Source organism: Leptosomus discolor, chromosome 4, assembly GCF_034619465.1.
Source record: "Leptosomus discolor isolate bLepDis1 chromosome 4, bLepDis1.hap2, whole genome shotgun sequence".
NCBI lineage: Eukaryota > Metazoa > Chordata > Aves > Leptosomiformes > Leptosomidae > Leptosomus > Leptosomus discolor.
Window position 1 is genome coordinate 73,750,328 of NC_141394.1, and position 21,037 is coordinate 73,771,364.

The 21,037-nt window shown below is 38.1% G+C and overlaps 1 protein-coding gene across 2 annotated transcripts in view; it reads left to right on the top strand.

Moving 5' to 3' along the window:
- ZFYVE28 (zinc finger FYVE-type containing 28) overlaps window positions 1-21,037 on the top strand; it is a 60,352-nt gene that overhangs the window by 12,938 nt on the left and 26,377 nt on the right. Inside the window, exons 6-8 of one of the 2 annotated variants that reach the window (XM_086464185.1) lie at window positions 6,133-7,488; window positions 18,418-18,522; window positions 18,646-18,648. In XM_086464185.1, the coding sequence (XP_086320311.1) occupies window positions 6,133-7,488; window positions 18,418-18,522; window positions 18,646-18,648 (1,464 nt within the window). The remainder of the gene's footprint in view (window positions 1-6,132; window positions 7,489-18,417; window positions 18,523-18,645; window positions 18,649-21,037) is intronic. The other variant, XM_086464184.1, reaches the window with a different exon arrangement.

The following is a 21,037-nucleotide window of genomic DNA, read 5'->3' on the forward strand; positions in this document are numbered from 1 at the left end:
CTGACCAAAGGCATATCCCACACAGTATGATGTCACGTTCAGCTGGGGGAAGGAGGAGGAAGAGGGGTACATTTGGAGCGATGGCATTTTGTCTTCCCAGGTAACTGTTAGACATGATGGAGGCCTGCTTCCCCAGAGATGGCTGAACACCTGCCTGCTGGTGGGAAGTGAGGAATGAATTCCTTGGCTTGCTTTGCTTGTATGCTTGGCTTGTGCTTTACCTATTAAACTGTCTTTATCTCAACCCATGAGTTTTCTCACCTTCACCTCTGCGATTGTCTCCTCCATCCCAACCGGGAGACGTGACTGAGTAGCTGTGTGGGGCTTAGTTGCTGTCTGGGGTTAAACCACAGCAGTGACATAGTATTTATCCGAGCAAAAATTTGAGCAAGATGTAATGTGAAAATTTTACATCTATCAATCTCTGAATTGAAGGAGTATCAGGGAACTTGAATATTTGAAAAAACTGGTCTCAAAAAGATCCTTTAGTAATATCCTTGAATGAAAATAACAATGAGATGCAAATAAGTCTTCAGTTCATGTAGGGTAATTAAATTACTTTTAAAAGTACCTAAACTGTCTAGATTGTTGGTATTAAAGATTTTTTTAACTCCTCTGGCTGCAATTCCTACCCCTTGAGAATGTTCACAGAACCCTATAAGGAAAGATTGAAAGAGATATTTGATACTGATACTTCTGCTCCCCAGCAAAAAGGAAGCATTTTTTCCAGAGGTCTTCTGCAGTCTCAATCACCAATAGTTAAGGCTTGAAAATAGATTGAAGGAGTCTTCTGTTAAAATAGTTGCATCTCTTATCGTAGTTGGATGCCTGTTATAAGAATACAGAACATCTTACTGCAGAATATGATCACATGCCAGTGAATTTCTCCATAAAGTTCTGTAACGTTTTTAGCCAATTAAATACTTTAACTTAGAGTAACACCAAATAAACGACTGATTGTTTAGTAGGATTATAGGTAATTTTTAAGATGTGTTCTCCTGAAATATTCCTCCTGTTAAAGGCAATAGTAAGTACTGTATTTATGTGGATCCACTTAATTAAATCAGAACTAGCAGATAAAAATATGTATTGGCTCGGAAAATTTTTGATGTCCTATGGGTGGCTGGCAACTTGGAAAACAATGGCGTTTGTGGAGACTGAGCAAAAGCCATAAGGGTTCTTGTTTAGGTTTTGGTAAGGTTGAGCAGCAAATGATGATTTGGAATGTTTTAATTAATACCTAAACCATGTGCTTGTATTGATTTTTGTTTTAGATGTAAAATATCAACATTGGTATTTTATACATCTACTAATGCGTAATTATATAGTAGTGTTATCTCTGTTCCTTTGAAGTAAGACATTTGAACCATTCCTGCCAAACTACTGTAATCTGCCTACAAGGCATATAATCTGGTACATGCATAGATATTTTAGACGCCTGTGACACTGAACATTCTTGTGATAAAATATTACCTATACTATATGTACGTTTGAGGATGCTATACAGAGATTTTCAGAAATGAGCAAACTTGGGATTTTGCAGTATTCCTTAATTGTGGCCTTTTTTCAGAGCCCTCTGCTTGCCTGGTGCTTGTTTCTGTACCGTTACAGTTGATGGCAGGGTCCCTGTGGATTTTAGTGGTGCAGAATTAAGCAGATTGCAGATTAAATATTGCAGAATGAGAGGATCGTACTATTTTAAGTACACTGAAACCTTTCTGCATCATTGACTAGAAATCAAATGCCAGGTATACCTGTTGTCAATGTGTTAAAGAATGGGGTGGGTGGGTGGGTGTGAAACTCATATGCTTTTAAAGTGTACACAGTGATTGGGTGAAAACTGGTTAGTTTTTCTGAAATGGCTGTGTTTAAAACTTTGAGTTGGTTTAAAACTTGCAGTAAGGGTGTACCAGTGATATTTGTTATGGATCAGTGTTGGTTTCTCAGTGTTGATGTATCAGAGCAGAGCTGCGGACTCCGGTGTGCTGAACTCAGCTCAGGACTGCAGAAGCAGGAGGGTGCAAATTGAACTCCTGTACCTGCATCATGTTCCTCTGCTGGCAGCTCCGTCAAGACAGCTGTTTATGCTCTCTTCAGGGCATGAACTGAAGCACAGCTGGCAATAGCAATGGTGCTGATATCTGAAAACAGACGATTTAAAATTCTGGTCAGAATAGGAGCAAAGTTAGTGAAGGAGTTCTGGAGAGTGTGCGAGATGAGCGCACTTGGGGTTTTGTGGCCCTGTCCTCTATTTAGCCAAACTTGTCTTCAAATGGACATCAGGCCTCAGATGTTCAAAGAAGTAATTTCTGCACCCTGTGTGTTGGCAGTAGAGTGAAAGATGTTTATAAGTTTTGCAATAGGCAGAGTAAATTTCTACTACTGCTTGTGAGAAGCTGAGTACATATTAAGATCCTGTCTTGTTTTTGTGCCAGTGGCTGTATCCACTGAAAGAAAAATGTTCCTTATATTTTCAAGGCTAGATTGCCTTCCTGTGATACTATGGCAAAAAGAGGAAAAGCAGGTGATACCTCAGCATATGCCTTGTTCAAATCCAGTGTTTTCTAAAGCCTCTGAGAAGGAAGCGCACTGCTGATGTCAGGGGGCATTGCAGAAGCTCTCTTTACCTGCAGCTTCTGAATAATGAAAGCAGAGTGAGAAATTATTTTTTCCGTAAAAGTGTAGCACTTGCCTGGATCCAATGATGAGTTACAGATGCTTCAGCAGAAAGGAAATGAACCATGGAAGTTGCTACAGCTTAATTAAACCTTATGGTTTAATAATGATGCTTGATGTTTAGTTTTAAACTTTCAGTAGTGGGTTTTAGCATTTCTTTCCGTATACTCATTGTCATGAATTTTATTCTCAGTATCTACATAGGCATTTTAAAACATGCCATGTTCCTGATGTTGGCGGTGAATCCTGTATATTCTAATGTACAAGATAACTGTTGATCAAAGATTTGTCACCTTGCAAGGAAACTTGTATTTAAAACAGGTTGGTGAGTCTAGGGGTTTTCTTATGCAGAGAAGTGAAGATAATTGTCTCAGCCTCTTTTAGAACAAGCTGTATTTGTTAATAGCAACATTTCTTGTGTTTGAATTGGGAAAACGAGCATATTTCTTTTGAATGTAAAGCAGGATTTTTTCTCTACTGAAATAACAGAGCTGGTGGACTACCACATGTAATGCAACTGACTATATATAGCAGCTCTTGCAAGGCAACATGGATCTGACTCACCTAAAAAGACACAAGAACTGTCAGCTGATTTCATTAGTTTTAGTTAATCAAGTTTTATTTACTTATCCTCAAAACTGCACACAATTGTTCTTAAATTTTGAGGTGGTGTTATTGGCAGAAACAGAATTCATTACTCAAGTCAATGAAGCCAGCGTAAAGTAAATATCTATTTCCAGTGCTTATTTATAAAGAATATGTGAAACCTGTATTGGTTCAGTCTGAGCAGTTGGACTCTGTCTTCAAAAAGGAAGCCGAGCAGCACTGGCCACCCAGACATCCAGGAATCCTGGGCACTGCTGTGCGATCTTCTGAAGACTCAAATCCCCAGACAAGATGCTGAAAGTCGGAAGATTCAATCCTAGATTTTTTTCCCTGGACCTGTTTGATTCCCAGTTGTGCTGATGAGCTTGGATGGAAAGCAAATTCCTTTCAATGTTGCTGATATAGCCTGTATATGTAGAAGTCCCTAATTCTTAACTCATGGATTTTGAGAAGAGGGTATGACTGTGGTGTACGGAGAAGCATGGCTGATGTTTAAGCAGTTGACTGTGGATTGGTTCCTGACATGCATGTTTTCATCCATGTAAGAAAAGTTCTCTGAGGATTGTTGAAGACAAGGATGCCACCTTGGTTCAGAAATCCCTGAGCTACAGGGTGCTGGAAGTCAGGAGGATGCGCTCAGCAGAGATCACTCTGTCCTTGTCCTGTTCTTGTGCTCTTCCTTAGGATCTATTGTCAGAGATGGGCTTCTCCATTTGATGGACCCTGTCCTGACCTAGAAATATCTTATGTTTTTAGCATCTTTGCATAGGTGAGGGACAAGCTTAAACTCTTCCGTGTTGCATTTGTGTGCTTACTCGATTTGTTGTGTTTTTTTTTAATTAAAACCTCAACTGTTTCTAAAATCCCGCATTACTTTGTTTCTGCTTATAAAATCCTACATCACAGCATTTCTGTAAAAATTGACAAACTGAAAATTCAGAATACAAAGCCTTATGGCAAAAATCATGTCGTTCTATAGTTTTATTGATTAAATTTCAAGAATAAATAATAATACAGCTGTTTTCATGTTGACCTTAAAATTTAAACCATTCTTTGTCAGTTTGGTTTTATGGTGATGTTAAAATGTTTAATCACACTGATTAATGTTTAAATAAAACATCTGAGTGATGAGATGGTATCATTATGTACTGTTTAGACAAAAGAAAGAAATGTATAGGTATCTTAAAATGTTCTAGTGTGCCAGATAGCAACAGTGGTTTACAACTTTATTAGGTAAGTGACTAAGACTGCCCGTTTCCCTTGCTTCTCATTTATGACAGAAAAAATTGTCATACTTCAGATGCAAAGATGCATTTGAAATTATTTAAAGAATGCAGAAACAAGTGAAAAGGGGAGGATATGATGGTACAATTGTTCTTAAGGTGCTTCTGTAGGCTTACAATGTTTTTCAGAGTCATATAACTCTTACATAAAAGCATGATTTAAAAAAAAAAATAAAGATGTTAATTGTATGGCATGTATATAACCATAAAAATGTATGTTCTGTACTTATTTGGACTTCAGGATGCTTATCTAAACTGTTACGTTTTTTGAAGTTGTAGGGTAGCTGACATACAAGTCAGATACTAGTAATGTACTTTTTTTGGGTGATTTAATCTTTTAGTGATAGTATTTGGAAAAATATTTGGTCTTTGAGTTAAGTTAAGAATGCAAGCCATTGACTGGAAATCAAGATGTGAGATGTGGTGAATGTTTCTTTGAGGGTTTTTTGGTCATCTTGTTTAGACTGAAGTTAATCCTTTAAGGGAATTATTTTCACATCTGCGTATTATTATTATTAATAATAATTATTATGCCAACTGTGCATGTATGTCACCTGCTAGCCAATGATTTCTAAACACAAGAGGAATAAGGGACTCTGTTTAAGCAGATGGTCTTGCTTTTCCCATCCATTCATTTATGTTAAAATATACTTGCTGGTCTTTGAAAATGTTGACAGCAGTTCTTGACAGAGGATATTTTTGTGTGGCTTCCAATTGAGAAGCATAGTGTAAATCAAATTCAGACCTAACATTAAGTGCTGCTGTGTCTATGGGTTTGTTTTAACGTTATAAAATACTTAAACAGCCTCAAGCAACACTTTGGTTTTAGGTGCTCATAGTCCTAAACTGCAATACTGAGGACTCTTGACAGCATTGGAGATGCTGCCTGTCTTTAGAAAACATAGTTTAGTAAATACCTAAATGTTTGCTTTTAGGCCTGCCTGATTCTTAACATCATGCAGAAGCTTAACTCCCTAATGACTGAGTTACATCTTTGAGGCAGGAGAGTGCCAACTTCCAATCCTTTTTTCAGTGAACAGGCTTCCAAGACATCAGTGTCACTTAAGTGATAGTACTGTTTTTAATGAATTCTTTTTAATCTGACAATATAATGGTGTAAAACTTCTGCGTTACTCCTCTGCAGAATAATTTTGAGAATCTAGTATGAAGGGTGGCAGATTGGTTTGCTAATATAAGTCAAAATTATTAACTAAAAAATTAAAATGACAAAATAATCTTATTGTGGGTAACACCTTCACTATAAGTGGATGGGGAGGGGGAAAGATCCTTTTTTTGGGAGTGTGTTGACTAATTTTGGGCCTTCGTTCCAAGTATATAAATAATTTGGTACTCTGTATTTGTGTGAGTAATCTCAAATTCAGCTATCAGCAGTCTGGGTTCTGAGTATCAATGCCAAATGCACCCTCAGTTACACAGCTGAAAGTACTGTGTGCCCCCAAGTTCTGGATCCCTGTACTAATAGCAAAAGCTTTTTTTTTTTAAATCTGTAACATCAGTGCCTCCTATGATTGTAAATGCAGTGATGTGTGTATTTCTTCATTTTCAGGGATCTACTTCAGACATTAACTGAGGATGAGTTGCACACACTGGAACGTAACCTCTGCATCTCTCAAGATGTGGATTTTCCTGTCAGAGCAGATCCTGAAGTACCCTCTGTCATTACACCGGGCATAACTGCAACTTTACCTGCTAAGCAGCTTTCAGCAAAAGCTGAAAACACAGAGGCTGAGCTGGCTTGTTCTATGCAGTATGATGAACAGGAGCTGGAACAGCTGAATAGGATGGTACACAGAGTTGGAGATGAAATGTCTTCTCTGCTTTCCCCTCCAAGCATCTGTCAGTCTCCGGCTCACAGGCCTAGCCTAAGAAACGGTTCTAGCACAGAAGCTTCACCAACAAGACACCATCTTGACAATTTAACTGATGAAGAGGACAGAGTATTTTTTATGGATGACCTAGATGGAGCAGGAGAAGCTCTTGCTGGGTTGGATTCAGTAAGTGATACTTTTGCTTGGGTGAATAACCCTTGCCACGATTCGAAACAGAACCTGCAATACAGAGATGCTTTGCTGTATGAGAACGGCCATCAGACAGAGGAAACTTTGCTTTTAAAAGATGCTGAAAGTGACTTAAGCAATAATAACAATATTGAAGATAGCAAACAGATGTCTGGCATTTCAGTTCAGAATTCATGCAGCTGCCTAGAAGGTCCAGACTCGCAGTTATACCTCAATGGCTGGGATGCATACGCTGATGATGCGGAAATGGCAGAAGTGATAGCTCACAGGACAGGGGGAATGAAAATATCTGCTACTGTAATATTCAATCCTAAATCTCCCTCTAGCTCAGAATCCCCAGTAACTCCAGAAGCCGCTGTTAGTTGTGTTCCTGGATCTGCTAATCCATTAGCAAATGAGGAGGAGGATGAATCCCATAAACTCAGTATAGCTGCCACAAATTGTCTAATTAATTCCTGTGTGTGTTGTGGCAGCTGTGAAGACAGCAGGGAGGACAGTGTTGAAGGTTTAAAGACTAAACATTCTGCAGGAGGTGTTGTAAATGCTTCGTACACGTTAGTAAAGTCTAAGGAAATGGACCACGTAGAGAACTTGGACAATGCAGTCCCTGCACAGGAAACATTAAAACCTGAAACTTCTGCTTTGTTAGCAGAAAGAGACTTTGGCAGAGAAGAGCAAAACCTGCCAATTTCCTCTAAGTGCCTGGCACGTTCCTCAGGTTCACAGGTAGGAGCAGAAAATGACTCGCAAGGAGAAGCAGAAAGCATCTCAAATCAGCAGAAGTGGGAGAAGAGAAAACAATTGTGTGAGAAAAAACTGGACAATGAAGACGCTACTAGTGAAAGGACAGCAAAGGAAGATGTGAAGTCAAGATCTAGTTCAAGGTAAGAGCAACAATGTTTGGTAGTAATTTGCATTGTAAATAAATTCCTCTATCAGTGTACTTCAGTGATTGCTGTATAATTAGTGTTGATTTTAAAGAAAACAGTGTGTTGCAGGATTAAGGAGTTTTTTCAATATACATTTTATTAATGCAAGTAGCTTTTTATTTGACATCAGCTTTTTTGGAGAACATTTGGAGAACACCTGAATTTTAATCATATAATGTCTCTATATCATTGAAATAAAGTACACCAATCTTACCAGTTTAATATAACAGAGTACATTGCTGTTGAACATTACCTGGGTCATTACTTCTGTTGTACTCTGCTGTTTTGCAGGAAAAGTGCACCTGGCAGATACTAAAAAGTTAACTTCTGCATCAGTGCACAGGATTAAATTGGTATCTAAACACATCTTACCTTAGATTCATTTGAGGGAACGGGGTTGATCTGATCATGTTGCCTGTGGGCACGAATGTATTGGTGAATGTCTGTGTGCTGAAGGAGCTTAATAGAGTGCAGAATCAGCTTTTAAACCTGTTGGACCATTTCAACCAAAGCTGATAGAATAATAGGGGTCATGGATTAAGGTTCTACATGTTTCATGACAATAAGGAACTGGATAACAGGGAGAGACCATAATAATGGTTGTATTAAAGAAAATGCCATATTTCCACTCAACTTTGATTAGGCATTAGGAATTGTACACACACATCAATAGGATTTTGTTTTACTGTTTAGAGGATAACCTGTTTTGTAGTGAGTAATTTCCTCAGTTTCCCTCGAGTATTAATATCATAAAGCAGAGGGAAGAAATTAAACAGAAGTTATTGTGGTTTTCTGTAGTTCTGTGACAGCTTTCTTCCTTTGTGCCTTACTGTGTCAGTACTGCAGAGACTGTGTGTGTGTGATGCAGGATCTCTTTTTGTTATATGTATAGAGTTCGGGATAATGCAGTGGGGGTAGCTTGAACCATGAAGCATTACCACAATATAAAGGCTGCAGAAATAAACATTTGCTTAATAACATACCAATTGAGTTATGAAATATTTCACTGGTGGTAGAAATAGAATCAGGAGTTCTTTGCACTGGAGTTAATTCCTTATACAGGTAAAAAACAACTTGATGTGCACAAAAGTTTACTTTTGAGAAAGTAATTTTATCTTCCTCATTATTCTGAGTATTTGCAGTCTTAGGCTTGGAAGCATGATCATATTCAAGGCCTTATAACAGGGTTTCTGAATGGACTTCATTTTAAGAAGTAGTTTACAAAGCCCTTTGACGTTTCATGCTTTTGCATTCTACTTCCGGTAGAATATTGCCTAAAAGTGATTACTGTATGTTTAATTAGTGTTGTGGTAAATCATACATTTTTACAAAACTTAGACAATTTGTCTACTAATTTTTGCTTCGGTAGTATATTAAGTGAAATTTGTGGGAACAGGTCTGCGAAATATAATAAAAGAATACACATAAGCTTCTTTTTCAGCCTCCCGTGGTTTGTGGATGTAATAACCTCTTCACGTACTTGTCCAGCCTCTGTTAATATTGTGTAAAAATTTTGTATGAGAATTGTCCTTTTATAGAGAGTTCTGTAGGTCTGTGTTCCTCTGTCCTTTTGTTTGCTCTAGATCTGGCTCTTAACAGCTCTTAGTTCCTGCCTGGCCTCTCCACGCTGGTTGTGATTTTGCAGACCTCAGTCACACTTCACCTGTGTGGTTACTTTTTCAGGTTGGAAAAGTCACAGCCTACTTGATCAGAAGTTGTCCATAGCTGTGGTCATTCCTTTTGTCTTGCTCTAAACCTTATTCAATTATACTATTTCTTCTTAGTGATAAGTGAATCAGAAATACACTTACTCAAGATATGCGCAACCATGGATTTGCACAGTGGCATAGTTGTTTTCTGTTGTTTTCCCAATGGCTCCAAATATTTCACTTGGGATTTTTTGCCGAGTGGTGAGCTGATGTTTTTTTCAAGTTGTCTGCCAAAACCCCAAGATCCTGCACGTGAGCTTGGATGCTGTCAGTCTCTGGTGCTAAAATTGTTTTCCCTGTGTTTACCAGTTGAATCTCATCTTGCCATTTGTTACCTGTTATTAAGAATTTAAGATCCTGTGCAGTTTTTCAGTCTGCTCTTGTTATTACCCTGAATAATTTTGCACCAGTAGCAACCTTTCAGACCTCAGTACTCTCCCCATTTTTGCAGATTGTATGTCAAAACAAAACCCCCAGCATTCTAAGGAGTTTTAGTGGTGACATCTCACTCTTCTGAGAAGTGGTCGTTCAACAGCTCATTCCTATTTATGGTTAAGAATTATTTATCCATTTTGGGCCTCTTCCTCTTATGTTTTAGTTCCTTAGTTTTCTTAAAAGCCTTTAGTGAGGTATTTTGACAGAACCTGTGTGGAAATCCAGAGGCTGCCAGCTGGATCACCATTCTTCACAAGCTTCTTGACCTCTTCAGAGAGCTCCCAAGATGTTCCCTCTGCAGAAGCCATGTTACTTCTTCCCAGGAGACCTTCTCATTATTTGCTACCTATTTTAGCTTTTGATACATTCTGTTAAGTTGCTTGGTACAAACATCAGGTTCACAGAACTAGAGTTGTTTGCCTTGGAGTCCTTTATTATTTTTAGAGGTTGCCAGCTTTAAACTCCAGGCATCAAGGAGGTTTTAAATTAGAGGTTAATATTTAGTCTGATTCATTCTTGAGTTCTCTTAAAATGCTTGGGTGAACATTTTTAAATACTTTGTTAACAAGTTAGTGGGTTGTGTCTGTTTTCGCCATAGCCTCTTACACAGTTACTTGGTTGATCACATCTAATTCTATTTGCTATTGAAGCTAGGTACATCTGTTGTTAGATGGCAAATATTCTGTCTTTGCAGAAGTGGAGAAATAGGGATGGTGGTATTTTGTTACTAGATTGTTTCTCTTTTATTTGGAAATATTCTAATACTAACTCCTTCAGTATACTCTGAGAGTCAGAGATGCTGGGGATCTACTGAGGACTAGATTTAAAAGTTATATATGTGTAGATTCTTACTTTTGTCATATATCTATATATAGATTTGGTTCTTGCCTCTGAATCACTAGTCATGTTATTGGTAAAGGAGATAATTCAGTTACAAAACAGAACTTTGTGGACCTTTTCTTACTCATGCTGCCTGGGTGGTGACTAATCACTGCTTTTCAATGGTATTTTTAAATTGGAAGATCACATTAGGCTTCTGCAACTGTTCCCTGTTACGTGCTTGTGACTGCCAACTTAACCATAAGGGAAATGTTGGAGACAGTAGATTATTTTCAGAATGATGGACCCATTAGCTAGAACAATAAGCAATCTAGTATACATGGAATAGCTGCAGGATATACTCATTCATCAAATTGATTAATGTATTTACTTTCTAGTTACTGTAAGTCACCAACTAAAAAGAAAATTTTCTTTCCCTTGTCTGAATCAAGCAGCTGTCAAATGTGTATGTTACAACACAGACTTTTTTTTTAGTAAATCAGTTCTTATGCTGTGCGATATGACATTATAGGTGTAATTTCAATGATCCAGTCAGGTTCACTGTAATTAATCCTTAAATCTGAAATACCTGGTATTGCAGGCTTCTCTATCTAGCCTCACTATTCAGTGGAGTTTAAAAATACAGATTAAATTCTTCTACTTAAGATTTGGGTATTGACATGTCTTTACTATTCTGTTAAGTCAGAGCTGATGTTATGTTTTCTCCATTATTTGCTTCTAAGTATCTCAAAGACCTAAAACACCAAGGGCACCCAGAGTCTTGGGCAGCAGCAGTAATGAGATGCAAATATGAGAAAAGCGCTAGCAAAGATGTAGTCAGTATCTGATCTGCTGAGGGACAATGTGATAAGTAAAGGCTGTCATGTAGCGAAAAAACTGTTAAAGGGTGGAAATAATGTAAGAATAGTACAGAAGTTGATAAAACTATGACAAAGCAGCATTTGGTGTATTGGGGTAAAAAAGGACATAAGTTAACACCAAACCCAAGCTTTAGATCTGTATCTAGTATTCCTTCTTTTTCATCTGGAAGCAAGCTACATAGTTGTTTTTTTTTTTTTTTTAAATACTCATTCTGTCACAGTATTCTGCCTGCTTATCTCTAGGGGAAAGAAAATGACAAAGAGTGAAGATTATGTTTTTTGGTGTTTTGGAAATTCTTGGCGTTCTGTTCTTTCCAGAGTTGAAGAGTCCCTGTAAAACTGCTAATTCTTCTATGTGTGTTATGAAGTTGGGCAGCATGTTTCATATTGTCACACAATGCTAGTGGTGTTGTGTTTTAGTCTTAAATACCTATTTCTGTTGCATGTTTGTTTATCTACATACTGACCTTAAAACAGTTCTGATATAAAAAAAGGATTCTTAAGCATAGTTTCTTTTCTTTCCACTGCAGGTGTATTATATCTAGCTTGAATTCTACTTTTTTTTCCCCCACTTTGATCTGTTTGGTGAGTGTACTCTTGATGAAGCCTTTTACAGTGCACCTGAGAACTGGCAAAAGGAGCTGAAATTGGTAGTAAGGAGAACTTCTCTTCAAGCTCTAGCTGTATCCATCGGCTGTTAGATGTTGGCTCTGTTTGCATTTATTTGAGGGGGGCTTAAAAAAATAGACTATTTTGCCATATGCTTTTGCAGGGTAAGGAGGAGGAATGAGGCATCCTTGGAAAAGCATGTTTTGCTGTTTGCTGATCTGTATTGCAGTTCTAGAATAAGATGAATAATTGATTCTTTAGCTTGGTATTCAAGTTTTGCCTTTTCTTAGTGCTGCAGTTCTGTGGTTTAAAATTGTATGTGTTGTAATATATTTAATTAATTAATTATATTAAATTTATTAACTATTTTATTGATATTTATATAGACAATAATGTATTGTAATATATTTAAAATCTTATTTCTCAGCGTATTAGAATGACTTTGTAAAAAGATTAACATCTGTTTTATACAGTTGGTTTCTAATGTTGATATTTTCCTACCTGTATTTTATTTTGTTCACTCCTTAGCAACGGGTGACATGTGCACATTTTCAGTACAGCAACTTTAAGATAAGTCATTCCACCTTTATAAATGCATGGAAAAGAAGCATTTGTATTTTGGGGATGGCTAGCATTTACATTTATAAAAAAACCCAAAAACCCACACAAATTGCCTTCATAGCTTGTCTTCTAGTTTATAGCGTTTGATTCTATAAGTGCTCCTTTATCAAAACTAAATTGATATTGCAATGCACATTAACTTGATTAAATGCCTTAAATTCATGCTTTACCTATAATATTCCCATCACAATAAGACTTAAGAAAATTGTGTGTGTGTTTACATGACAAAGTTGCCTTTTTGATAAAAAATTAATGGACAGCTGTGCATGTTCACAGAAACAAAACTGTGTCTTCTGTGGATTAGTCTCTTAACTAGCTATTCAGAGGCAAGAAAACTTCTCATCCACAAGAAGGAAAATAGTAGTTGATGGTGAACTGAATACCAACCTTTCAACTGAAAAACTTTCAGCTGGCTGTTGACTGAAATTCCTCTGTTCCCCTTCTGATACTCTGTTGCGTTGTGCTACTGGCCACATTCAGAATCAATATAAATTAGTTTTTTCCAATCCCTCCTCCTCTTCTTTTTAACAATACAAGTCTCAAATTAAAAGTGGCAGTGTTTGACCTTGTCTGTTGAACACTGATTTTGTGCGGTATCAGATAATGTGATTGCTGTTATGAAGCCTTAGTATGCAAATAAAAGGTGTTGGTATTTTATACCAGCTTCCCTTTTACTAGGTCCATGTATCGAATTCAGCAACAATGAACTGGATTAACTCTCAACATAGAGATTCCTGAAATGAACATAGTAGGTAAAACAGAGTTTCAAAAGCCGTTTAATTGAGTGGATTTGGTGTAGCTGACACATGAGGCTTTAGAGTTAGCTCTCCTGTAGCAAGATAGACAGAGAAGATCAGATCTGTGCCAATTAACTGATGTAACATGGAATGTAATTGTAACTCAAGTAATAACATTCATGAAGAAACCATCCCCAGAAACAACCAGAGGTTTAATTGAATGTAAGAGGCTGGAAACACATTCCAGTAGAAAAGAGCATGCAAACCAGGATATAAGTGGCTTTCAATTCTTTTACTTAGAATAGTGACAAAAAATGGACAACAACTTTAAATAAATGGTTCGTTAGTTCAGTCTGCCAGTATTCCATGACAAGAGGCAGCCACGTGATCCTATGTCACTTTGCTCTGCTCTGTTGCTTTATATCTTTATTCTATATTTGTATCAGAAGTGCTGAATAATTCTGTTTTGATGAGTGTGGATGGTGGTTTTATCCTATGCTAGAGTGTAATTTTTAAAATAGCACTGTTGATGTTTAAGACCTCACAAATGAAACAAACTTTTGCCACCTCTGGTAGTTTGACCCTGGGTGGATGCCAGGTGCCCACCAAAGCTGCTCTATCACTCTCCATGTCCTCAGCTGGTCAGGGCAGAGAAAAATATAGCAGGCTTGTGGGATTGAGATAAGGACAGGGAGATCACTCAGCATTTCCCATCACAAGCAGAACAGATTAACTTGCGGAAAATGTAATTTATTACCAATTATCTGAGAGGATGAGTCATGAGAAATAAAACCAAATCTTAAAACACCTTCCCCCCCACCCCTCCCTTCTTTCCTGGGCTTAACTTTGTTACCTGATTTCTTTCCCTCCTCCCCACCGAGCAGCGCAGGGGGACAAGTAATGGGGGTTGGGGTCAGCTCATCACACGGTTTGCTGCTGCTCCTTCCTCCCCAGGGGGAGTACGCATCACCCTCTTCCCCTGTTCCAATGTGGGGTCCCTTCTCACTGGAGAAAGTCCTCCATGACTTCTCCAGCGTGAGTCCTTCCCACGGCCTACAGTTCTCCATGAACTGCTCCAGCGTGGGTCTCCTCCATGGGGTGCAGTCCTTCAGGAACCGACTGCTCCAGCGTGAGCCCCCTCATGGGGTCTCTGGCAGCAAACCTGCTCCAGGGTGGGCTTCTCTCTCTCCATGGGCCACAGGTCCTTCCAGGAGCCTGCTCCGGTGCAGGCTTCCCACGGGGTCACAGCTTCCTTCAGGCATCCACTGTCTTTGTGGGGCCCTCCAGCAGTCATCTGCTCCACTGCCCATGGGCTGCAGGGGGACAGCCTGCTTCACTGTGGTCTTCACCATGGACTGCAGGGGAATCTCTGCTCTGGCACCTGGAGCATCTCCTCCCCCTCCTTCTGCACTGACCTTGGTGTCTGCAGGATGTTTCTCTCACATATTCTCACTCCTTCCTCTCATTACACTTACTGCTGCCCAGTAACTTATTTTCCTCTCTTAAACACATTATCCCAGAGGTGCTACCACCATCGCTGATGGGCTCAGCCTTGGCCTGCAGCAGGTCCATCTTAAAGCCAGCTGGCATTGGCTCCATCAGACATAGGGGAAACTTCCAGCAGCTTCTCACAGAAGCCACCCCTGTAACCCCCCCTGCTACCAAAACCTTGCCACACAAACCCATTACACCACCTAACACAGTTTAAGCAGTCCTATGAATCCCTATCCAACACAGTGTTTATTTCAAATGACCATGAGATGCGGTGAAGTTCAGGTCACCTGTGGGCTGCTGTGGGAAGAAAGGGTTAGCTGCTATCAGCTACAGAATATGTCTGTATGCACATACCTGCGCTTCTTATAATGATGCTAATGAACATGCATGCTCAGCTACCATCAGCTGAAAACAGGAATCATGAGAAAAGCAGGTCAATTCACCTCAGGACCTACCAGCATCTTAGAAAAGCTGAGCGAATCTTCAGGCAGACGGTAATGAGAAGAAAATTCTACAAAGAGATATCGTGAGTCTGTGTGTGTACTGGGAAGGAATGCAGTATGTTGGAAGTCTTTTTTGGGTTTTGTTTTTGTTTGGGTTTTTTTAAGAAAAAGCTATTTAGTATAACATTCAGAAGTTATACAACAGTGTTATTATTGGATTCTCATTTCTCGGTACTAAATAAACACAGAATTTCTGCAGAGTTACAGCCTGAATATGATCAGAAATAAACATTGTAGATAATGTTATTTTTGGTTCACAAATTCAATGTCTATTCGTACACAGGAGTGAGAAAAATGTTTACACATTGTAATTGTCTAAACTATACATCCCTTATGACAATAAACTAACCTCTGTGAGCATGGTTTGTCTCGAGTGTGTCCAAGCAGTTCATATTGCCAAGTGATGACTGACCAGATGGATAATCTAATCCTGAAATCAGTGGATGGCTCAGCGTGGCCAGGTTTGTGCACCAAGTAAAAGATGGAGTCGTGGAAAATAAAGGCATTTATGAAGCAGTTTAGAGTGGCAAACGGTGCTAAGACAAGGCTTGAAAAGAGAGAGGTAGTGGAGCTGGTAAGTTATGCTGATAGCGACTGGATAGAGGTCAGAGAGGATTCCCATGAGGGGAAAAGTAGTATGGAGAAGAGGTATGAGGTTAGGCTTGTAAGCTGGTCAGAGATCACCTGTGGAGATGAAAATCAAGGTAGCACTGAGGTCGCTGATCATGTAGGCTGGTTGTGTGCCATTATGTTCATCAGGTTTGCTTGCCATCGGGGTCCAGCACTTTGTGCCTCCTTTATTGTTTTGCCTTCTGGCTTAGACTGTCCGATCCACAAAGTCAGCTCAGAATAGAAAGTGGTTACCTCCCAACAGGGACAGTGTTGACAATAAATAATATCTGCTTTTAATAGAGACACGATACTTAGGGTGGTGGTTTGGTTTGTTTTAGCCTAGAGGGTTTAACTTCCCCCAAAAGTATGAGAAATAACAGTGTTAGCCCTTTGGATTATGCACGAGAACTGAAAACCTCAAATTCTTTCAAACGAAATGAACAAAAAAAAAATCTAGAAAAGCAAAACCTAAATGTATTTAAGTTCTTAAATAGTTTCGTAGTTTTGTTTTATGTACTGTTGGTAACTGAGATTTTGCCTGGATTTCATATATATCAGGCAGAGCTTCACAGAAAGCACTGAAGGACAGCAAATGTGACATCTTACAGAAAAAGTATTACTACCCAAATCAGCTGGAAAAATTTGGAGATTTTGGGGGGGTGAGAGAGAATAAAAGAAGGTGCTGAGTCTGCTAGTTGTTCTTGTTTTCTGGTTCTGCTGTTCAAAGATTGCTTTATTCTGAACAATACATTTCATCTTTGCAAGACAGCTTTTCCTGCTCAATCGTGCTGTGAAATCACGTGCTAATGGTTTTTTAATATCTTTTAGCTTCCATAAAACAGATAGTAAAAGTACATTTTGGGAGCATGACCATATTGTAAGATTGGATGGGTAAAAGTGATGAGCTATAAAGGAGTAAGTCTTTGTTTAAATGCATATATCTTTCCGTAATGAGCAGAATTAGCAAGGGAAATTATATAAAGTGAATGAAAAATAGATTTTTGTTCAAGTCTGATAAAATTATTTTCCAGTTGTGATGGCTGGCTCTCCTTTCAACTAAGGAATTGTAGTGCACTTGGGATTTATTTTCAAATTGGCAATCAGAAATGAGGGACGTGAAGGGGTACGTTTTCCAAGTGATTAGTGGGAGGTATGCAAACAAATCCTATTATTTCTTAGTGGGATTAGAGCACATACCTTCCATACACTGCTTTGAAGAATTCCCCTTAAGCATTCTTCCAGACTTCTAGCTGCAAAAATAGCTACAATAGTAAATTTGGTAGAAGAAAAGAATTCAGAACATAGCTGGTTTGAATATCTACCCTGTATAGTCGTACAAATCAAAAGAGCATAAAATACCTGCTAGTAATTGTGGAGAAGTAAGGTAAAATAATTGTGACCTATATAATTACGTCTTAACTAAAGTTATTTCTTAGGTTTCTCTCTGCATTGTCCAAAGATTTCTGTTGACTGAATGTTTGAGTTCAGACTTAAATGATTCTTCCGCACTGCCTAGAGCCAATACAGCTTTGATACCTCTGCTCAATATCATGTATTTCCTTATCTAGCATAATTTAATTTTTTTCGGCTTGTGCAATTTGCAGTAGCTGAGCAGTAAGTTGTTACTGAAACAAAAAATTGTTTTTTCCAAGGTAGTTCTGTGGTGCTTATGGAACTATTTCCAATATTTCTAATCCTAGTTTATGTTGAGAATGTGATGTAAGATCTAAAACGCTGTGTTATTTAAAGGCTTTTCATTAGCCCAGGGATACTAGAGACAAGTTGTGTACCATTCATTTAAATTATTCATGTGCTTTTACTTAGTAGCTAGTGGATTTCCTCTAATGAAGTGTCAGTGGTTTGCCATGGGACTGCTCCTTCCTGCTCATCAGTTGTTTAAAGCACAAAATTTGAGGTACATATATGGCAGTTATAGGACTGAGCAGATTTAGGGCTAGGTGTGTTATCTTCATCTCCTTCACTGAAGAGTCAGCTTTCTGTTTTCTCACAGAGTTTTTTCCTTCTCTTTGGAAGGAAAGTTAAATCAAACTTGTCATGGTATTTCAGAAGTCCTTGGAGCTTATTGTTTAGGGTGTCCTGGCCTGAAACACACAGTGACTTTTGTTCTACCTTTGTTATGACTTTAAACCACACTTAGTAGCGTGAGCATGCTATTCCCTCTATGAAAATGCAAGATCCTCAGTTCTTTCCTGAATGTTTTAACTGTATGGCATGAATTAAGTTGTAGATTTTTATAAGATGTGTGCTCGTGACTTTGCCAAATTGTCTGTCCTTTTGGGAAGAAACAGAATAGGTTTGTATCATTTTCTGAAGAACAAAAATATATCTGCTACTTTACTCTTATTTCTGTGTAATCCATGACAAGCCGTGAGTTATCGCAGTGCTCTGTTTTTTTACCTTTGCTCGCTTCAGCAGTTCATTTTGTTTCCATATGTTTTTTCAGTTCTCAGGATGGCTTACGTGATTCCCCCCTCAGCTCCATCTCCAGCAGTGACTATGAGAGTGTTTCTGTCACTACATGTAGTCTCTCCAGCATATACGCTCTGAGGTAATAACATCACTTCGCAGTCAGATTTGACAAATGGTATTGGGTTTTGTTCGGTTAAAAAAATTTCATTGAATTAACAATCAAGTGACAGCAACACTTCTGAGTATTCCTCCTTTTGAACAGCAGGTGCTTTTTTTTCTAACAGGTTTCTTCAGGGCTGTGGAAATTGAGAGGCAACTGTTTACAGAAAAGTTTTAGTGAATACAGCAATGAATTATATATCTCTGTGATCTGCCTTTTATTTGTCTATATAATATTTCTTGAGAGACTTCAGGTTTTAGCTTGAAAAGTACCAAGTGTTTGTCCTAGCTAGGTCTTTGCTTTCTAGAAAACATGTTTTTTCCATTTTGTCTCACCTAGTAAAATGAGGTAGCAAAATGAGGAATGTTCCAGTTAACAATATCTTAACTTCCACAGTGGTGTTGGACAAAACTGGTAAGAATACTAGTCTATATTCTCATCTTCTGAAACCGCATGAGAGTTTTAAGTTTAATTAGTTTTGTTCAGAGCACTTAATGAGAATAATAGAGGAATAAAGTTTAAGGCAGAGGAATGTAACTAAAGCAGAAATAGGAGTTCTTTGCTTTTTTCAGTGTTTGCATAACATACGTGTGTGGTGGATTGCATACATTGTATGCAATAACGCTTTTACTCTAAAATTGAAACTCAGATTGAAATACCACTATTTCAGTCAAGGTAGATCTTCCACTGCTGCGTGTCCTCCCTTTTTCAGCTGTGTATCTCTATCCAGCACTTCATTTCAACTTCAGTATTTCCAAATTTTGTCTAGATTTGGGTATAGAAAGTGGGGTCAAAATGTCCTTTCTAATAGTGATAAAGGAAATAGTACATATTAAGTTTTTTAAATTTTTATTTAAGATGTGCCCATCTTCAGGCTCATTTTTGTTTTAGTTTCCTATCTTTAAAATGAGGGCAGAAATACACAACAAAAAATGTTTTTCATGGTTTTAGGTTTGAAATAAATTTCCTCTTGACTGTTCTTCAAACAAAACCCAATTTACCTGCATGCAACAATTGCCCTCTTCTAAATACGCATCAAAGACTGTTTCACACAGGGTTGCCTGAACGGGCAATTGAAGTAACCTCAGTTGTTATTCAGGAATAACTGGAGCAGTGAGAATAGGGAAGTCTTTGTTAGGTGGACCGCCTCTTTTTATGGCCTTACTGTGCTGCCTTTGTATGTTATATCGTAGTTGCCACTGTATTGATGCATAGGTATGTTAGATCTGCCTTTTCCCTTTTTGCAAATTTTGTTTTGCTTGAAGTTTGATTTATAAGGCAGTATTAGTAATGTGCATTTGTGCTCTTGTCCACTGAACTATAGCCTTATAACATCCCTGGGTGTCACGCAAGAAATCTAAGTTGCCTGTTTTTCTGTATCTTATTTGTATTACTGGAGGTCTAGCTATTGCAGATAATGGTCCAATAAAAAAAATAGCCAAGTGGCTGCTTGACTATACTGATATGAATTTCCCCTTTTGAAATAGTTGGTTTAAAGGAAGTTTAAACTCTTTTTAACAAGTTAATAAAATAAAGGAAGAAAAATAAAAAGCTCAGAAGTCTGACTGCTTCTGTGTGCATAGAAATGTAATATTCAGTACATCTATTTATTTTATATTTTAGGATATGTTATTTTCAAGGGGCTCCCCTGTTCTTTTTATCTTGTATTACCTAAAGAGTTTTATTTGGCTGTTAAACAACTTCTCTAGAGTTGTATCATTTGTTTCCTACAACAAGCGTGTTCCTTGCAAAGACTATCTCTACAAAATGTTATTTTCTGAGATAACTAAGTTCTCCCTGATGGTATGTGCCTATCCAAAATAATACCTAAAACATTTTTTGATTGTTTCTTTTCGTCTGAAATATGCCATTTTAATGTACTTAATTTCTTTCTGGTTTCCCTTAACAATTAGAAATTTAAATATAACATTTGCAGTTTTATCTGAAAAATAATTAGCTAAACATGGAATTCTTGAAATGCATTCATTTGGCCTTTCAACTTCCCATGAATCATAAACAATTCCTTTGGCTGTTAAATAGTCAGTACTGAGGCTGACAGTCCTGTTATCAAATTGCAGCATGTTTTGGAAATACCTAAGTGCCTTCAAACAATTTGGCTCAGGCAGCAAAACCAGCTTAGGCAGAGTAGCACAGTGTTGAATAAACTACTAGTGTATTAAATAGCGTAGGCTTGAATGCATTTGAAACAATCAAGTATTGTATATGTGGAATTTTGTATATGTATACATGTATTGTTTTCCATATGGAGAACCAGGGAGAAAATTCCCTGCCTTGGGTCCCAGAGCACTGTTCAACCCATGGGTCATTGCCATTTAGTTTTTTACTGGGAGGAAAAAGCTGTTAGGACTGTAGGAACCATTTGGGACCTGTTAAAGGAGGCTGCTTCCAAGCAGCCTGTGATATACTGCCTTAGACTTTTTCCATCATCAACCACTGCTGTGTAATTTTTTGAGCTATATTCATCCCACCTAAT